General features: G+C 38.0%; 2 protein-coding genes across 2 annotated transcripts in view; both read left to right on the top strand.

Moving 5' to 3' along the window:
- LOC146729999 (corticotropin-releasing hormone-binding protein-like) overlaps positions 1-21,666 on the top strand; it is a 56,608-nt gene that overhangs the window by 16,797 nt on the left and 18,145 nt on the right. The gene's annotated exons all lie outside the window — the stretch shown is intronic.
- On the top strand, positions 1,761-19,752 carry LOC102806145 (corticotropin-releasing hormone-binding protein-like). The gene is made up of 8 exons (XM_085494681.1): positions 1,761-1,835; positions 2,377-2,455; positions 6,708-6,865; positions 8,027-8,231; positions 9,208-9,359; positions 11,386-11,662; positions 16,130-16,277; positions 17,969-19,752. The coding sequence occupies exons 1-7, from the start codon at positions 1,761-1,763 to the stop codon at positions 16,261-16,263; spliced, it is 1,080 nt and encodes a 359-aa protein (XP_085350807.1). The 3' UTR covers positions 16,264-16,277; positions 17,969-19,752.

The following is a 21,666-nucleotide window of genomic DNA, read 5'->3' as shown; positions in this document are numbered from 1 at the left end:
AACATTGTCGACACCTACCACCGCACTATGTTTGCCCACTCTGTAGTTCCGGCTCATAAGTTACGCCTCGCTTCATTGGACAGCATTGTGTTCGTGACTGCCGATCTATCATTTTTATCAAACCAGAAAAGGTTTTACAAAACTGTTTCACGAACGCGCATGTACATGTTATACTGAGGTGTGAGAACGATTGGACCTCCCCACTCCGAGCGACAACTGATGTGTTAAATGAGCGAACGACTTGGTGATTTTAGTATCACGTGCTGTTTTTTTCTCAACATGTCATACGATTTGTGGCTTGCCTAGCAATAAACACTAAAGTACTTGAAATACTCTATTTATCAGACTGCGGTATGACAAGGAAATGTTTGATATTAAACACCGCGAAATCTGAAAAAAAAAGTTCCAATTCTTTGTATGCACGAGACAGTGACCGCGCGCGTCACAAGCAAATTGCGAACGAGGCTACCCGCTACTGACGTAATAGGACGGAATATCGTGTGCACAATAAATCCGTAAACAGTCTATTGAGAACGTAGTGCACGAAAAAGTCATCTACGCGATTGATATGTGTATAGGTCAAACGACTGAGATCGGTAATTGTCTCATGAACATTATCACCCTCTTGACATTAAAAAAAACAGGAAGACGCAGTCGGAACACCGATGATTGCGTCGACATTTGGGGCATCACAACTAATATTAAGATGTACATGTTCAACCGGTTATTATATTGCGGAACGAGGTCAATATATCGCGAGTTTTTAGCTGTCGGTGAGGTAACGAATCTACGTGAAATGGTACAACGACCCACGCATATCCGACTTAGAATCGGGCTTAGAATCAACTAAATCCGCTGTAGTATAGTATAGTGGGGAACTAGTTTCATCCTGGAAACTCACTAATTAAAGCAGGAGAGTCGTCACATACGCATGCGTCAGGTGTCCATAGCGCGTCATTGTTTACATAAGCGTCTACCCATGAGCCTTTGCGTTCATAGTGTGTGTTGTTATCATGGCTTGGGACTCAATTCCCGCGTGTGCGCAGGCTTTTCGAGTCTGACCTCGATTATTTCTTCATTTTTGGTATTCAACTGCCATTAAGTAGAAGCCCACTCATAATTTTTGAGAAAATTGGTCATAAATCACATGACAGTGTTCATTGGTTTATTATGTACAATCATGGAGCTATTGTCCCATGGCACCATGAAATAGCATTATTTTAAGTGTTACAATGACATAGTTTTGGAAAACTTTCACAATACTTTTTCAAAAATCGTTATTTTTTTAATAATTCTATAGAGCACTTGTTCAAGAAAAATTGCTTTTTTTACACTTTTTTAAAACCCAGATTTAAATAATTCAAGTAAAGTGGTCTATTATTAACAATATACGATTTTTTTTTTGAGACAATGTCACCAGCCTGGAATTTGAGTTATGGCTTGATATCTCTACCATATAAAACGTTATAATACTGACAAAATGGCCACTGACCACTAAAATAAAACTAAAATTTTCTCGAAAATAAGGCTGGTGGCCTCAACTTTTTTTATGTCCGGGAGTGCGATGTAATGCAAAATAAATAAAATATGGGTTTTTGCATTTATGAGTAGGCATAACGGGGGAGGTAGGTATAGGCCATAGCGTGTTATTGTTTCCAAATAAGCGTCTTACCATTTGCATTTTTAGCGTGTGTTGTTATCGTCGCTTAGGACTAAATTCTCACGCATGCGCGAGACATATGGGTCTCATATAAACAAAGATGGCGGCTTTGACTGTTACGCAGATCAACGAGTACAAACTGAGACGTTACCAAGCTTTAATGGGGTATTTGTGGGTGATTGAAAGGTATCGAAAGCGTCACTGACGGTAATTAATGCAAGTCGCGCCCAGGTCATACTTGTGATTTCCAAGAACGCATTGGAATATAGGAAAATCAACATTGATCAACACAAACGTCGCACATGCGCAGTCTATTTACTGTATAACTCTGTAATAAACATATTCTTTCATATTATGGTTGTGCGAGTCAATTCACCTTCACACCGTAAAACAATTCGCATCACTGTTAGCGCACTACTTTGTTGTAATCACTGCATTTCTTTAAAAAAAAATAAAAACACTCAATTCACGATAAGTCTGCGAGCAAACGCACCAATGGTAACACGGGGCACACGCATGCGCACACCAGTCTGGGTACAATCTAACGCATTGTGTACCGAAGCACTTGTTGGACACAGCCTGATCACCGGTAATTCATAAAAAGTCAGCACCATATCACTCCGCACTAACCGACTCGGGCGATGCAGTATGTTTGTCGTTCTGAGACCGGGCGATTATTCTACTTGAGACCGGTATTCTTATGGATATTTTTACAGGATCCGATAGGCACTACTCGTAACGACTTTCTTTCGAGGGTTCGAAGATCAGAAAATGACGTCTACACCCGTGAGCTTGGTAAGTATTCATTTATATCTAATAGTATTACCCTCTATGTTACATTCTTCTATAGCAATAATTCGGCCATTTTGTTTTTTAGCGGATGTCATTATTACGTTGTTTTTTGTGTGTGGGTGTACCAAGAATTATTCGAGGAAACTTAAAGCGGGGGAGTCGTCACCTGCGCATGCGTCAGATGGCCATAGCGTTGCACTGTTTTCAAACTAGCGTTTACCCGTGAGCCTTTTGCGTTTTTAGCGTGTGTTGTTATCGTCGCTTCGGACTCAATTCCCGCGTGTGCGCAGGTGACGACTCTCCCGCTTTATTTGCATAACAATGCAATACAGAAGAATTACTACCTTCCGGTGCGATCAAAGAGTGTGCATTACTAGTACATCCTGCAATAGACTGTTTCTCGTTTACTATGAGATCTCACGTAATGCGTGAAGTCGATCTAAGGTCATAGCGTCGTAGTGGCGTCAAAACACCGCGCGTGGTTCGACAAACGCGAAAACAGTGTTTGTGTGTTTTCCCGCCTAATAAAATGCTGTACAAATTTGATGATGGTCAATTTCGATAAATAAGGTTCTCGCAACGCCGTCTTCCAGTCTGAAAGATCTACTTTTTAACACTGAGCTATAAAAAAAAGTTCAAGTTCAAAATTTAAATCATTCGATGTTTTGCGGCAGATGTTCGGTCCGCGCCTTTCACGCGATACGCGAGATCTCGCACTGCTTGGAAACTCGCCTGATTTGTCAAATCGTTATTGTAATTAACTAATGACGAGCATGATTGAAAGTACGATTACGCCCAACCAATCATAACAATCACGCCCTCTACCTTGATTGTCGTGTTTAAAGATGGTGTACAGACGACAACCCTCTATAGACCACTTTCCCGGAAGTAGCAAAACTGGGGTGCAAAAACACTCATACAAACATGTCATTTTACTGATAGTCGATAGAAAAGAATTTTATTTTTGTTACGTCAATTGGTACACCCAGAAGCACAATATCACGCGTGCAAGTTTACGTTACAACCCAATTTCGCATGCGTGCGCATGCGAAAAGCCGTATCTTCGACTTCCGGGAAAGTCGTCTATCAATTAACGCACTTTTAATTCTTGAACATTTTAAATTTTGATTATGCGCAAGAAAGGAAAAAAGTCATAAATATAATTATGTGTTTTGTTTAAGTTTATGTGCCTTCAATTGGAGAAGTGTTTTCAAATATAGCAAAAAACACAAAAAATTCAAAATATCTGATTAATCAAAAAGTATTAATTTATCGTTAATTGAATATGAATATAGTATGATCGCACATATTTGGGTTCAGTAATATTCCAACCACCTTCCGGAAATTTAAAACTAATATACTAGTACGCAGATTTGCAAGATCACTTATGCACAAATCTCAAAGGTCACACATCCTGGTACTTATGCAAACATTTTAGAGGTCACACATCCTAGTACTTCCTGAGCGTACAGTCATAAGCCAGCCAATAAAAAAAATTAAAAGACCTAAATTGTGTCAAGGTGAATTAAGTTTTTTGAACTTCAATGAATAAACATTTATAAAAAAAATGTGTCACTCAAGAAAGTACCCGGATGTGTGACATTGGTCGCGAGATTCACCGAACCAAAGTATTTGAATTTAATTATTGTACAGACCAAAACGAGACTAGTGAAGAATATGGCGACAATAGAGAATCTGTCACGAAAGATTCAAAAGAGGGTTTGAGTAAGATATATTTTGAAATTCGTATGTTATTTTTAATATCTGCATGCCTTTTGGTGTATATTAATGACAAGCAGAGTAAAATTAAAATAAATAATTTATTAAACAGTATAATTATTAAAGTTAAAATAATTTTTTGTTTAAATTCCCTTCACGGTAATAAGTAATCTGTTGAACGTCAATCCCATTTTGTGTCACAAAATATGATCCGAAATAATTTTGGTTTGTTTTTAATTTTAATTTAGTAAAGGGATTATTTTACCCAAAATAGAGCCTATACGCAAATGACCAGGATATCTCGTCGGAAGCGAGATCGAGAGCCACGACACTTGCTTTTGCCCATCAAATATTGTTCCATACCTCCCCACTCTCCATTCCAAAGTTCTTAGCGCAGGCAAGCTAACACCTCTGTCACACATGACTTTTCACGCTATGATTTGCCACATATCAATACGCAGGTGTTGTTCGGTTATTCAAGAAGGCGGCCCATACCCAGTTGGCAAAGAAAATATTAAATCTTTCTCTTCCCATACACTTTCCATCTACTTTGGTTTCAATTCCACGTCAGAATTGTATTCATTCTGAACACGTTTTAAAGTTCCCGCGAACTCCGTCATATTTAAATATAGTTCGGGTTTGACCCTACCAACGACCCTTGATTTGCATAAAATCCTAATCAAGCTGTGGCAGAGGTGATTTGAAAAAGCGCCATCTTGCGTGGAGAGTGTGCCTCCCCGTCATCGCGCTCACTGTTCCACTGATCTTTGGTATTTGGAACAGTGGACACTATAACAGGGGAGTATTGAACAATATTTGAGGGACAAAAACGTGGCTTTCTTGCTTCCAATGAGATATTGGCAGCCATTTGCACGAATAAGCCATTGGCGAAGAAATAATAAAAACACACGAAAGAATGCAAAGGAAAATGGCTGGGAACGTGACGTACTGAGGATTAATATTTTACAATTAATATTAAGTGTTCTGTTTATCCCTCATAACACATACCTATGTACGCATTCGCTTCACTTTTATTCAAATTTATACAAATGTATTATAAATAATCGTTTCATGTCAAGAGGCCTATAACCAGCGATGGTGCCCCACGCGCGCAAGTTGACTGGCGTTAGGAACATGTACGGTTTCGGCCCTACGTCACGTCACGCGCAAAACGCGCCACGGAAATACACGCACTGTTGCGTGTGGCGTTCATTGCTGGTTACAGGTGTAGGTTATGTACCAGATACTAACGTGGCTGCAACCATGGTCATCTGCGCTTCTGTCGACTTAAAATACTGTAAAACACTTTGAAATAGCTACATGCCATTTTAGCGAATTTGACTCAATACAAAAATTAACAAAATCTTAATTTAGCTAAAATGCTAACAATCTTATTGCGAGAATATATACTTCATTCTAAATTAGCGACAACTTGAATTAGCGAAACTACAGGTTAGCTAAATTAGCTAAAATGACATGCTAGCAAAAAAAGACATGTTTTACAGTAATATCGCTATTGGTCGCCACGGATACTATTATTTTCTATTTAGATAGAGAAATTGGTCGATGCGAATTTGGCTACAAATACAAACAGAATAAATGTCCAGCAGTCCTATTTAGTTTCAAATTCGGTTTAAATTGATGACATACGCTTTCCAAATTCCCTGAAATCTATATGTTGCAATATCATCGGTAGAAACCGACCCAAGCCATGTTAGAAATCAAACACATCTAATAGTTAAAACCAACAAACCAGGTTATGACAGAAGGCCGATTCCCATCTAATTAAATAAATACAACTCCAAACAAATTGGACCTCATTCGACTGAAAAAAAAATGTGTATGGAACTATGATTTGACATATTCAATCAAAAATATGTTCGGTTTTCTGTCAAAACGCATTTACAGATAGCAACGCATATAGTTAATAGAATTTCTAGCATTAAGATTAAAAAAAAAATTATGTATATTAATGTTTTATGCACATTCAACTGACTAGCTAAAATTGCACTCGGGAATTGAGTACGATATTTTAACACTTTATGATAATTGTCAGTCTGTTCCATTCTCATGAAAATGACCACAGCGACGTTACTGACCTGTTCGCGTCAAATTCATAGAATTTGCGTGATTTGAATAGACCAATTGACGGGTTTCTCGTGCGCGTATTGTTCTGTCTGGTGACGTCACCAATTTGTAGGCTCGTTCGCAGTTCGCAATCAAATATGCACATAACAATTGGTGGTATAGATATTTGGAGGACTGTGTTAGGAATATGAGACGGTGAACGAGGCTGGACAGAATGGCGGGTGTTATGACGTACCCGGACAAACATATCACGTGGCAGTGTATATCGTGGTGGTATATTTCAGAAAACAATCAGACTGACAATTACACGTAATAAATTGATACGTTTAGCATTTAATATTTTAAAATATTCTAAATCCTTATAAGGTAGTTTGTAGGCGCCCTATGTAGGGTGCCATTCGTAACTTACATGTCAATAATACTCCCCATGTCCACGTTTTTTTTAAAGAATGCATTGAGGTGCTGGCATTGGAAGGAGATTTCTTTTTCTACTCCAATCAGCCGGATCAGGTATGCACGGTGTATTTTATTGGACTCCCAGACGAAGATATTGTGCTTACCTTCCAGGAATTTGACGTGCCATGCGAAGACGGTCAACAAGTCACAGTGAGTGTTATATTACGGTTTTTACATACAGAATGTATGATGTACGATTGAGTGGGTGGGCAAACGTCACGATTCGTTATTTTGCTGAAAAAAAATTGACGTGGGCTGAAACAGGGTGCAGACATTCGTTTCAGTCTCAACTGCCTTACTTCATTGCAGTCGTTCATTGATATGTCAATCTGGAGAAGGTTTACTGTTTTAACAAATCCTCGAAAATTATTTCAACAATTGCAAACATGTCTGCCGCTCTTCGAACTTCAATACACTTATTTTTTTCTCTGAGTAACTCCACAAATAACTAGCATGCACTTCAAGAGCGCAAAGTACATATCTTTCCCATGGCCTTATCTGGAAATTGTGAAGAATCCTTCCAAAAAGTTCCGTCTCCGTGGCAGCCTTTGCCCAAATCTCTTCCAAAATATTATCGATTTGTTCGTGTGATGGAAATTCGTTCTTAACTGTTTGAGTTATCCCAACAAGCAAACAAACAAACAAACACATCATCTCTCGCGAGAACAACCTTTTGGTGGAAATATTAGTCACACAGTGTGACGCTCAGTGACGTCATTTGTGGATACTTCAATTGCGTTGCATTGCGCAGTTTGTTCTTTTTCGTCTGAAAAATGCAGGTGACAACATTTTTGTTTAGATTGTGCGCACACATTTGCTCCAATCTACACTAATGCAGCAAAATTCGTTTGAAACAGTTGCATTTTTTGATAATTGTCTCCTATTTTTTGCAAGGACATGTAAGCACACTGAACCACTACTCGGCTTGTATTTTTTTTTTCTGTTCGAACACACATAAAGTAGTGACGTTTAACGCGAATAATATGACGTTACTCTCGACGTTTATCGTACAATAGCAATTATATGCGCCATACCGAGAACTACATTTGTATTGAAAATGCACATTGAACTTTCCAAATTGTTACATTTAATTCAAACGGACTAGATATTGGGTTTCAGTGGTGCGATACGGGTTTTGCGAGGACGCGGATACCACGGATTCCATCATATTAAAGCGGTGGGGGTCAACCGTTGTTTGCAAACACGCGTCTACCCATGAGTCTTTTCGCTAGGGCTCAATTTCGCGTGCGTAATTGACGATCTTTACTCTAGCGCTCCGCTATGCTGAATATCATGTCTTTTTCATTGCAGTTTATCGACGGTTGGATGATACAAGGAGAAATTGTACCTAGCCCAGAGGACCACGCCACTCCATTTGAAGACCGTTTTACGGAATTTTGTGGCAGACCCGAGGAGCGATACATAGCTTCACAAAACGTGGCTCAGCTCTATTACCGAATCACAAAACCAGGCAGCGGGTTTAAAGTGTCCTACCGTGCAAGGAAGGTCAAACATCGTAAGTTTGTTTTTGTTTTAAAAAAAAAAAATGAAAAATGAAAAATGAGTTAAATAAATTAATTGTTTGTATTTGAAGGTAGTTTAACACGAGGTGAGTTGTGAGTCAAAGTTGATCATGCAAGTCACACGTAGCCTGAAAATTGAACGTTATGGCTGTTATTCAGACAGTCGCCACAGTCAGTCGCCTAGCAATGTACGCGTTATTGTCATTGTGTTGCTTGGTGCGCTGCCTTATGAATTTCTCGTGTTAAACGGCATGCGCAGCGCGCACTCGCGAATTCATTTTGAGCTGAGTCATATTTGAGTAATCCATAAAAAACTGTTTTACCAAAATTCACAACTAAAAGAAAATCAATGTTGCCCCAATCGTTGCTTAAAGGGCGGCAGTCGCCCACCGCGTCCTGTTCGATATGGAACTCATAGCGACGTATACAACGCGTGTAAAATACATTGTTTATTTACATGAAATTCGAACACGCGCTGCGCGACGACCACCGCGCTTTAAACGTTTGAGACTGACATTGCTGCCGATTCAGAATTAAACGGATTACTCTCTCCCTCCAACCAACCAACAAACAAACTTCTGCACATACGAACAACATTCGGGCGAAGTATACATACAAGCGAAGATGCAATCGCTTGTTGAAAAATGGATGATTCATGATGATCGGCTTCAAACTGGCCGCCTTGAGCGGTGCTTGCTAACTTTGACGTCGCAGTGTATATTCGATATTTGAAACGTGTAACACGGTATGTTGTGGTAGATTTCTCACTAAATTATTCACTAAACACTTTTCAAAAATTTATTTTGGACGATATTATTTTTTTATAATAGAAATGTCAGTATCATAGAACGTCAAAAATTACGTAAAATTCAAAGAATACGCACACACAATGACATTGTGGAGGTGAATTTCAATTCTTCGCGTCGTCAAAGAATCTTTTTTTTACTGAATTGTTCTTACTTTCTTCAGCCTGTAATGCCGTGGCTATGAACTCAAATGGAGAACATTCTTTGAGCAATTATGGTAACCAGGGTAACTGCACTTTCTCTATCTTGTACTCGTCCCGAATTTTCATCCACGACGTCGACATTGGAGTCCACGATGGCAATGACTACAATACGGTGAGTAACATTATTTGAAATTTAGTGAACTTCCGGTTTTCACCTTATTCCAGGGAATACAAATTGGTAGATTCGGCCAATTGTGTTCTTTTATTATAACTTTGCACGAAAGTGTTTTGACTAGCCTGTTCGCAATGCGTTACGGAGAAACTGAAATGATGAACGCGCCTGGGGTTACATTTTAGGTTGTGCATGCTACGTGTACTGTATATAAACATTACCAAGGCCGCTTGGAAATGAATCGTGTTGGTTGACCCAAAAAATACCATACCCCCAGCTATGTACAGTCTAGTTTCATAAATATATGCCATATTGCTGAACATATCACCACACATTCAATTTAGTACCACATGGGTAATGTTGGCTGAAATGGCGGTGGCCGTCACGCAGCGCCTGTTCGAGTTTCATGTAAACAATGTACTTTACACGCGTTGCGTACGTCGCTTTACGTCCCATATCGAACAGGACGCGGCAAGACGACCACCGCCCTTTAATATCACGTGGATTAACAAATTGGTGCAAGACACAGTACTCAGGATTTCATGTTTTCTTCCGCTGGTGATAGCTTGATGAGCATCGTCTCGTGTGGAATACCATAGTGTGGTAAACGTCACGATATTCACGTTAAACGTCATCGCTTGATGCGTGCTGCAGCAGAACGCAGAGAAATGCACTATGGTGCTACCCTTTTGTATTTTAGTTTTTTTTTCACAACGGTATTATAATATCAGTTAGGAACAATTACTCACATATGTAATGACTTCATTCATAATTAGTTCATTAACATGCAAATACTGAAAACTGCAAATGTACACCCACTGACGCGCTTTGATATGTCTAATTAGCATATTCATTCAGAAGCGTAGTTCCGGGTGATCACAAATAGACCATTTTCCGTTCATTGCGAGAATCACGCGTTATGCGTGAAATCGAACGTAAAAACAGGACAAACAAAGGTCATAGCGTCGTAGTGGCGTCAAACATCGCGTGGGATTCGACAAACGCGAAGTATTTGGAGGACATTTCCATGCTTAATAATGTGCTGTCCACATTTGATGATAGGCAATTTTGATTAAGTAAGGGTAGTCGGAAGCAATATTCCTCTGTCGAAGATCGGCCGGTCGATGTGAGTTACGAAATAAAGAAATTCTAGTTCAAAATCAAATCGTTCGATTTTTGCGGCAGGCGTTCGACGCGCGTTTTTCATACATCTCGCGAGATCTCGCAATTGTACGGAAAATCCCCTATTATCTGTCTTGTTGACAATTTTTGGCCAAACGCGCCCTCGTCGTAAATTTGTTGGGGGTCCCGCTGTCCACTGGCTGTAGAGAATTTATGTGAGTACCCAAACCCGGGGTGTTCTCCCACCAAATCTTGCGAAAATGTTTGCTCGAAGGAAATTGAAATTGTTCTTACTCTCAGGCAGAGAGGCCTTATTGCCACCCACGCCGATAAACAACGATACACAAAGTTACACGTAGTATGATAGCAATTATGGGTCACGGTGTTGATCTCACCTCTAAATATGAACCCACCAACCAGACGGTCATAAATAGCAAATTAGCGAAGACGTACACGTCCTATATATCTGAAGTGCGCGTCGACTACTTTCCCGGAAGTCAAAGTTATGGTGTTTCGCATGCGCGCGCATACCGGATATGGGGTGCAACGTAAACTTCCATCTGTGATACTAGAGTATTGTGCTTGTGGATGACCAATCGACGTGACAAAGCAGTGGCGGTGGCACGGGAAAGTGGTACATTTGTGGCCTGTACGCGTAAACAGGAATATGCCTACGTTTTTTGGTGATATTGGCGCTGTGAAGGACGCGCTTTATACCTTTTTACGCCACAAAAACGATTGTCGCGAAATGGCGCGACTAAGTTGTGTCTCTCGCAGCACATTTCTGTATGCCCTCCCTCAATGAATACGCATTGTTTTGTTTGTTTTGTTTTTATTGTACTATTTGTTACTTGGCATACCCTAAATTGCGATCGCCTTACGTCGTATGTATTCTCACTTCCAGTGCATCCAGGGCAACGACTATGCACAGTTTTTGAAGACAAGTGTTCTGACCTCGGCAGACACTCAAATTGTTACGGAGATGTGTGGCAAGTCTGGATTCAAGGTCAATGCCAAGGGTGACATGGAAATGAAATGGAGTACTCGGTGTGACGCTGGCCAAGCTGTACTGCCGTCTACCTATGAGTCCAATGGTGGACCCCCCGCAGACATAAAACGATCCTTGGACGAGGCGTTTTTGGAAGCCATTTCCGAACCCTCCACTGCGCAGTGTAGCCATGGTGAGTATGTTGTTTGTTTGTTTGTTTTCAATCTATCTGACTAGACTCTTTTCGGATATGTTACGATTAAGTCAAAAACACATTCGACATTTTATTAAGCCTCGTTAGCGGCCAATGACTAAAATCGTCATCGATTTGATTTTGAGACACCAGAAAATCCGGAAAAAAGTTGCATTTGCTTTGCGAAGTTTGATCTCTGAGAGAGCTGGTGGTTCGGGTGATACACTAGTTGTACATCGATGGCCAGTTTGCAAGTGCATTGATTAGGTTGTTTGCGTTTTCCTCAAGATATATTTCTATAGATCTTAGACCAAAATGACCGTCGAGATCTCGCCCAAAACGAGGGAGTCACCCGACTTATTTTTACCCGTTGAATAGTTTGTTTCTTTCCCGTCATCACGTCCACCTTTACAAATATAACGGTTTCATCGGTCAGATGCATTGTGGGTTCAATTGCTGTCGGGAATAGAACACAATACGAGGGGGGACGCGACTTTCTCATTCTAAACGAGATCTCGGCGTCCATTTACGTCTAATGTCCCTTTTAGGCTCTTTCTACGTTGTACTACTTCTCTTGTAATGACAGTGATAGTTGTTTTTGTCAGTGAGTAGGGATATAATACGACGTGTTTACTTCTATGTATCAATACTTGACATGTAAATTAACTTACGGTGAAAAAAAAAAAAAAAGAGTCCCGCGCGTAGTGATACAATAATAACATATTGTGTGCACCGATTCAGGAATATTTTATTTAGCGAGATGTGTTTAAGCTGTTAGTTATCTGTTTGGACATTTCCCAATAAAAAAATTGGCATGAATGTTTATGTATTTTTCGAAAATGTCTTGAAGTCATGGGCATTGTCTCTGATGAATAAAAACGGGCGTTTATATTTTGAAAAATCATTTTAGCGCCCAACGGACCAATAACGTCTACTGTTAGAACAGAAGAGTTATTCCAACAGGAGAAAAAACTTATTCTATCCAATTTCCATCACAACACGCGGGTTTCGATAGATTGTTAAAATGCCTTCACAGTCCCCGAATTTATGGATGTTGTTATGCCAAGCGTTGTGACTTTTTCAAATTATGCCAATTATTGTCTTATATTTAAAATCAGCGTGGGTTTGCACGTGTCATTATCGAGGGCACCGATTTTCTAAAATATGAAAGTAGGCGTTATCTCGTCAGCTGAATAATTAGGTGAAAAACATGGATAAACGAAGAGCGCAACACCGGCAGCCGTGCTGTCATTTTTAAAAATGTATTTCTGAACATTTTTTCTAATAGATCTTACACGCATGAATGGATGTCGAAATCTCGTTAGGAGAGAGAAAGTCGCGAGACTTGTATTTGCGCCCGGTCAGAGATCAGTGGACGCGATGATATGAGAGAATAAGACTTGAAATCTCGTGGCTATCTTATTCTCAACGAGATCGCGGTGGCCATTTAGCGTCACAGAGTTTTTAAAACATACTATTCACAGGTAATTGTATTTCGCGGGTATGGTTACCTAAAGTAAAGAGAAAAATCGTTTTAACGCAATCATGAAATTGGGTACAAATATCTATTATTATAATTTTTTCCACACTTAATTCGAATCCGACTAAATTAAACCAATCAGCACGGAGTATAAAAGCAAAGTTTCAGCTTCAAGTATTTATTCGCAAACTAGGGGGTATGACTATATCTGATTCATTCAAATTATTTAGTTCCAACATTGTGCCTATTTAATTATATGGTTGTGAAATCTGGGGTTATGAGAATGCTCCTCAAATTCAACAACTTCAGAATCAATTTTGTAAATTCCCTACTAATAGCTCAAGCGATTTATCAGCTTTTGACTAGTGTGGTCGATTTCCTCGCTATGTTTTTTAGCTCCGATGTCGACACAGCGGAGCTGTTCATATTACTGATTATCCGTCGTCCGTCAACTTCACAATTTCAATTTCAACAAGTCAGAAAGTTTTCGAATTTGGATGGTTCTTTCTCAGATTTGTTCATTTCATGTCAAAATCTCAAATTCTCTATTTTTGGTGAATATTTTTGTCATTTTTGGTAAAAAGTGATATTTTCGACTTCTTGTTAAAAACAATAAGTTCGATTGCTTTGATATTGCATATAAAGGTACCACATGTAGACCTTTCTCGGATTTGTTCATTTCGTGATGATATCTTTAATATTTTCGACTTCTTTTTAAAAACCAAAAGTCAAATTGCTTTGATATTACATATATAGGTACTACACGTGAAGCTCTCTCAGATTTGTTCATTTCGTGATGATATCCTCAATTCTCTAATTTTGGTGAATATTTTTATCATTTTTGGTAAAAAGTAATATTTTCGACTTTTTGTTAAAACCCGTAAGTCCGATTGATTTGATATTACATATATAGATACTACATGTGAACTTTTCTCAGATTTGTTCATTTCGTGATGATATCTTAAATTCTCTAGTTTTGATGAATATCTTTGTCATTTTTGGTAAAAAGTGATATTTTCGACTTCTTGTTAAAAACCATAAGTCTGATTGCTTTGCTATTGTATATATAGGTGCTACAGAAAGATCTCTCCCAGATGTGTTCATTTGATGATGATATCTTCAATTCTCAAATTTTAAAGATTATTTTTGTCTTTTTTGGTAAAAAGTGATATTTTCGAATTCTTGTTAAAAACAGTCCGATTGCTTTGATACTATACATATTGTTCCTTTTCGAATAATATCTTTAGTTCTTTAATTAAAACGTGCATTGCTAACAGCGAAGCTATCTCATCCGAAAGGCTGCTTGTTACTTTAAAGCGGGGGAGTCGTCACTTGCGCATGCGTCAGATGGCCATATCGTGTCATTGTTTACAAACAAGCGTCTCCCATGAGCCTTTGCGTGTTTTAGCGTGTGATGTTATCGTCGCTTGAGACTCAATTTCCGCGCGTGCGCAGGTGACGACCCTTCTGCTTTAAAAGATGCATTAGCTACTGGCTGACATTACTATAAATGGATTCTAATAGATATCCCCTTTATTTAATGTTGAAAAGATTATCCTCATAAATGGTATAAGGTCGGTAAATTGGGCGTGTACAATTTAAAATCTATTTGAATTCAGCATGACTGAACCAACGCACTACAAGTCTGCCACGACGACACTGCATCTTCCTTTAAAGCGGGAATCGAGTCGCAAGCGACGATAACAACACACGCTAGAAACGCAAAGGCTCATGGGTAGACGCTTGTTTGTAAACAGTGACACGCTATGGCTGTCCGACGCATGTGGGGCCATGCTCGATGGCGTTCCAAACTACGCACAATATCTTGAGCGTAGCGGAAGTAAATAGATGGACCATTTTGATTGGTTAATATAAACTTGTATGATTCGTTTCTTATACCAACCATGCAAAACGAGCAGCTTGATTTTTCCATTCATCCAACCTCAATTTTAACACATATATTTTTTTTGTACCAGACAAAAAAATCGGCATTCATGGTTTCAATTTAACCCCTGGTTTTTATTTATCGGAAATTGCGCGTCATGGCGGTGCATACTGGGCATTTTACCACTAAAACCATATTCGGGGGGTGGGGCAAGAGGGATACCTGGTACAGGTTACAGGAAATAAAAAAAGGCATTTCACGTTTTTACAATAAATAAACTGAAAGTTTCATTGACAGTAAAAAAATTATGGTTTTTACACTTCACAGATAAAGCAAATTCCTAATTACATTTTACATTAGTATAATACATGTGATAATTTGTGTTTAAAAACTAAAATTTGAAAATTGAGTACGAATTACGAATTTAATGTGGAAAACGCTGACAAAAAAAAATTTTTTAGACAAATTACGGACGGAAAAAAACAGCTAATTACATTTTACACCTTGCCCATGCCTACAAATTTATGTGTTTTTTTTTATTTAGGCCCGGACTTTTATCATCCCTTGTTTCGCGAACCCGCCGAATGAACAGGAGCCGAAAATGAAATAAAAATAAAATTTTATTTCAGCGTAATTTCCCGCGCCCGCCGACTTGTAAGTGCAAAAAATTGCTAAAAAAAATATTTTTATCTCATTTTTTTCCGCCCGCCGCATAACAAATCCAAGTTGCATTTTTGTGGGAGTATCGCGCAGATGAGAAACAAGGTTATACATGGAATAAAATTGTATTTCATCTCTTCTCTCCGATCAATGATCTCACTTACAATTTTTTAAGAATCACACAAATCTAATGAAAAAAAGAATTAATTTTATTTTTTTCCGCCCTCCTCAAAAAAATTGCCTTATGAAAACTCGAGAAACAAGGAATAAAAAAAGTCTTGTTACGATAATAAAAACAATTGATCACAGCTCGCGAAAATATCCCATGTCGGCCCCCAAATTCCATTTGGAGGACTGGTGACAGGACTGTAACACTATTTCTATATTGCATAATTTCAAAACACTGTTTTTCAATAATCAAACGTATTTCTGCTCTTTTCAGTTGCTCAGATGAATGTGCCTTTGAACTGCCTGCATTCAGTGGTGAGACTTGTCTCCAGTGGTAACTATGACAACCACATCAGTTTCAAGTATGTCCGTTATGAAGGCAAAGAAGATGGAGAATGTTTCTCCTAGATACAGCTTGTCTTGTAAGTTTAATTTGCATATTTTTTATGCAAATCAAACAAAATTAATGTTATTATTTTGTTGTATCTTTACACGTATGGTAGTATATCATGTTACAAATCTGAAAAGAAAGGTTCGGAGAAAATCTATCAACAAAATACTTCTTTTGTCTGTTTTAGGGGCATTTTACCATTGATTATTATGGCACGCGCGGGAACTGGGTCCCAAGGGACGATAACAACACACAAGTTCACTTCTTTTGTTTAGTGTGGAGTGGTGAGGTCTGAAATTTATGATAAATTCTTCCTTCAAACATAGAATGCATCGTTTGCTGGAGCTACTGTACGGGCTACCGCGTGCAAGAATTTTCCATGTTATTCTATGCTCAATATTTTTTTTCTTTTAGTGACCAAACTTAGTTCTGTCGCATTTCTAGAGCCCCGATTACGAAATGAGGCCATGTGGTTTCTGTACCTTGTTTTGAATTCATTTCCAGTGAGACCGACGTACGTTTCGCTAGTTTGTTTGTCTAATCGCGTAACTTCCGCTTGGTATACTGTAAAACATATCTTTTTTCGCGAGCATATCTTTTTCGTGAATTTAGCGAGAGAACTGATTCGCTAATTCAAGATGTCGCTAATGACTTTATATCAATTAAAAATGGCCGCCAAACAAAGAAATCAACAATGACAAGAGAGATTCGCTAAATTAACATTTCGCTATTTTCGTCATTTTACCACAACTCGCTAAAATTGCCGCTTTTTCAACATGTTTTACAGTATGACGCGAGACTGCAGACATTTCCCGTCATATATATATAAATATTGTCGTATAAAAATTGGCAATTACAAGCGAGGTAAAAATAATATGCATAAAATTAAAATTTAAGGTAAAATGTTATAGACAAAAATGGTATCAGTTTTGCGATAGTTTTTGATATCAAAAAGTACGTTCACTATATATCAATCGGTAATTTTCTCAGGCAATGGTAAAACGCCCTAAAACAAACAAGAACGTTTTTTTCTCAGCTCAAGCGTTTTCTGCAAGCTTTGTACAGTGACCGAACATTTCAATAAGTCACTTTAAAGCAGGGGGGTCGTCACCTGCGCATGCGTCAGAAGGCCATAGCGTGTCATTGTTTACATTGGACATTCATTCCTACAATGTAACTGACTTTGAAAACAAACTTAAAGCGGGGGTGTCGTCACCTGCGCATGCGTCAGATGACCATAGCGAGTCACTGTTTACAAACAAGCGTCTACCCATGAGCCTTTGCGTTTTACCGAGCCTTTGCGTTTTACCGTGTGTTGTAATCGTCGCCTGGGACTCAATTCCCGCGCGTGCGCAGGTGACGACCCTCCCGCTTTAACACAAGTACTGCCAGTATAATATTGTATAAATACGAGTCTGCCGTCAAAAGGGTGGCACGTGTTATCAACACCGGGCGAAAATTGCCTGGATTTCTAGCATTCAGCATCAACTATCGTTATAATACTCATCAGCGACATTGTATCTTATGTCCTTCGAGTCAGTGTGTGTTATGTCTAGAAATTATTTCATTTTATTTTATTTTTAATTAAAAATACAAACGATGTCACTATGGAATTGTCGAACTGTCGTGATTGTCGCTGATCAAGAGTGTGGTATCTAACAAATTTGTGAAGTGTGATTTTGAAATGCGAATAACCCATTTCCTGTATGTTGTATCTTTCAGGGAACCATGGCCAGTAAACAGTTAGCGAAACGACATGACCGCTACTGCACATACTTCAAACACCTGAATAACAAAAATACCGTTATTTTTCTAATTAACATTTATTGTTTCTTTCTATACATTAGTGTAAGTTAATCATAATATTAGTATTAAGTATTAAGTCGTAAATTTGTCATAATTAGGAATTATTTATCTGTATTTATTTATCAAGCTTGTATTTATTTCGTCTTTGCTTATGATGATGTACTTTGTCTTTATGTAAACGTCACAACATATATTATACTTAAAGTTCAAAGTTATTTATCAGATATTTTTCCCGCTCAAAATTCAGTGCAAATATTTTCTCATTCAGTAAAATTTTCACTAAATTTCATCCTTATTTTGGACTATACTGACAGTTTGGGATATTTCTTTTGGTTTTTGATCAAAAGGTTTGTCATTTGTTATCAACATTTTGTGTTTGGAGGAGCAGACTATGCAGAATCGGTAATTGTTTTCATTTTGTTTTTCAAAAAATGCCGATGTAGAAATCAATTATGTTCAATTCAGACACAAAAAAACACGAAAATAGAAAAGGAATGTGCACAACCATTTGGGCAGAAAAAAATATAGTGCCTAAAATAAATCTTACAATTTCACTTTCAGATATACAATTACGACTCAAAAATCTCTATCTCTCTCTATGTATATATATATATTTATATGTTGGTTTGAGTCGCGCCCTCAGGCGGAGAAACTCCTTTAGGACGTAATTGTGTGACACGAGAGCCGTTCAAAGCATCATTATATTTTTGTATGTAGTCGTCCATTAATGAAGTTACGGATTTGAAAGATTTTACTATGTTCCAGACGACAAACGATTACACAACCGAATATAAAGTTTTTGATTTGAACGATATTGTTTTCATCCACATACGTCACTATGATGTCACTGAACGGTTTCGTCACTAGGGGGCGCATTTTCAAGGAAAGTTGCATTGTCCTGCCTGAAACTATCTTCCGGTAGTTTATTTCACGAATGATTACAGAGGGGTCTCTTTTTATTCCTTGTCCCAGGGTTCTTTGCGAAATGACACTCACCCATGAAGAACATTGATTGGTTAATTTTAACGGGTTTACAATAGTCCGTAGTTCAATAAGGCCAGACTTTTATTATCCCTTGTTTCACGAACACGCCGAATGAACAAGAGCCGAAAATGAAATAAAAATAAAATTTTATTTCAGCGTAATTTCTCGCGCCCGCCGAATTGTAAGTGCAAACAATTACTAAAAAAAAATCTTCATTTTTTTCCGCCCGACGCATAACAAATCCAAGTTGCATTTTCGTGGGAGTATCATGATCAAAGTACCAAAGTCTCGCGCAGATGAGAAACAAGATTATACATGGAATAACATTTTATTTCGTTTCTTCTCTCCGATCAATGATCTCACTTGCAATTGTTTGAGAATCACAAAAATCTAAAAAAAAAAAAAGAATCAATTTTATTTTTTTCCGCTCTCCTCAAAAAATTCAATAAAAACTCGAGAAACAAGAAATAAAACAAGTCTGGCCTAAAAGATTTAAGGCAAACGGCAGGTGGGATGTATGAATGTTTTAATGACAATTTTAGAGCAGAATAGATTTTAAATACGTATTATTAGTTTGTTTAAATATTATATATTAATTCAAGTATAAAATTTGCATTTTAATTAGATGCCAAGTCTACCAGTTCAAACTCGTAACTACTGAAATAAAGTGCTGAAGCAATTACTGTCTAAATAAATAAATAAATACTAAGATTGTGTTTGTTTGTTTGTTTTGTTTTTTGCATATTCGAGCGTATCTTTTATCATTGTTTCGAAACTGAATGTATGCCAACATAGATTGTTTTGAACATTCCTGGATCTCAAGAGTGTATCGCTTATATCAAAGCAAATAAAATCAACATGTCAGCTAAGAACTCAGTCATTTAGTGCCTTAATTTAGTTATTATATTTAAAAGACAGTCCTAATTACGCCTTATATCGTAGTGCTCGTGCCAGGGTACATGACCCTTTTTTTTTTTTTTTTTAGTTTGGAAATGCGGCTCAAGAGTCGAAACGGTCAAATTTCGATAATGATAGTTCGACATTTACTTAGTAAATTTTAATTAAATTTTTTTAATTAAAAATAAAATGAAATAATTTCTGGACATAATACACACTGACTCGAAGAACACAAGAGACAATGTAGCTTATGAATATTATAGCGATAATTGACGTTTATGGCCCTAAATGAAAAAAAAGTCCATACCAGTTTTCGCCCGGTTTTGATAACACGTGCCACCCTTTTGACGGCAGACTCGTATTTATACAATATTATACTGGCTGTACTTGTGTTAAAGCGGGAGGGTTGTCACCTGCGCACGCGCGGGAATTGAGTCCCAGGCGACGATAACAACACACGCTAAAAACGCAAAGGCTCATGGGAAGAGGCTTGTTTGTAAACAATGACACGCTATGGCCATCTGACGCATGCGCAGGAGACGCTTCTCCGAGTGAAAGTTTCAGTAAATCGCTTAACAAACCAAAATGTTACACGCTGCTTATTCTGAACTGTGGAGCTGAAACCAATTTCCGCTGTTATGATGACAGCGTGGGTGTCACGCGCAAATATCCCTGGGACAAGGAATTTGTCTAGAGGGCCTCTACACGAGTTGTCTGATATTGATCTGCTAGCATGCCCCCACCTCCTCTCCCGACTTGATCAATAATTGTATCACTATATTATCAAGAGTCACACATTGTCATAACTTAAGTGAGCCGGGGAAACCCCGCACAAATGAAAAATATTATAGTAGTGAACGTTATACCATTTGGTTTCTGTGTCACGTGGTATTGATATCCGAGTACGTCACAAATTTCCTTCATTTTGTCGTCCTCGTTCGTAGCACTAAAATATATATCCATTCGATATAACACCAAGTGTTCTCAGGTGAAGTTATTTTTAGGTGCAGTCGCTATGTACAAAATTATGCACGAATTCGCGACTGCGAATGTACAAATTTTGAATTAGCCTGCAGTATTACTGACCCGGATGTATGTATCACGTGACGCATGAGAGGTGATGTTAGTGTTTGTTGTCCCGTCATTCCTGTTACATATATTACAATTTTAGCACTACAAATATTTTAGTTTATTTATTTGTGTCTTTACTTATTTATTTATTTATTTAGTTAGTTGGTTATTTAGTTGTTATTTTAATTATTTATTTCATTATTTTTTATTCATTTATTAATTGATTGATTTAATTATCATAAACATAGTAAAACATAATTGGCTACTTGCGTGATCTATGTAGAGGTTTAATAAATAAAATGAATAAATGAGCAAAATCATAATTATTATATACAACTCACTTACTTACTTGCAATATCTTTCAATAAATTAAAGCGTGAGGGTCGTCACATGTGCACGCGCGGGATTTGAGTCCCAAGCGACGATAACAACGCACGCTAACAACGCAAAGGCTCATGGGTAGACGCTTGTTTGTAAACAATGACACGCTATGACCAACTGACGCATGCGCAGGTGACGATTCCCCCGCTTTAAACTAACCCACCGAAAACAGATTAGTAGAGTGATTTAACATAATTGAAATAAAAATTTAAGTATTTTTAAAAAATGGCTAGTGTATACAAAACTACAAATTACTCAAATTGAACTTAATTTTTCCAGTT

This window comes from Saccoglossus kowalevskii, chromosome 20, assembly GCF_978046115.1.
Source record: "Saccoglossus kowalevskii chromosome 20, keSacKowa6.1, whole genome shotgun sequence".
Taxonomy (NCBI): Eukaryota; Metazoa; Hemichordata; class Enteropneusta; family Harrimaniidae; genus Saccoglossus; species Saccoglossus kowalevskii.
The sequence above is the reverse complement of the archived record's forward strand: the minus strand, read 5'-3'. Positions and strand labels throughout refer to the sequence as shown.

Coding starts and splice junctions, on each gene's coding strand:
- LOC102806145 (XM_085494681.1), top strand. CDS start 1,761: ATGGCGGCTTTGACTGTTACGCAGATCAACGAGTACAAACTGAGACGT. Junction 2,456..6,707: donor CGTCTACACCCGTGAGCTTG/GTAAGTATTCAT, acceptor TTTTTTTTAAAG/AATGCATTGAGGTGCTGGCA. Junction 6,866..8,026: donor AAGACGGTCAACAAGTCACA/GTGAGTGTTATA, acceptor TTTTCATTGCAG/TTTATCGACGGTTGGATGAT.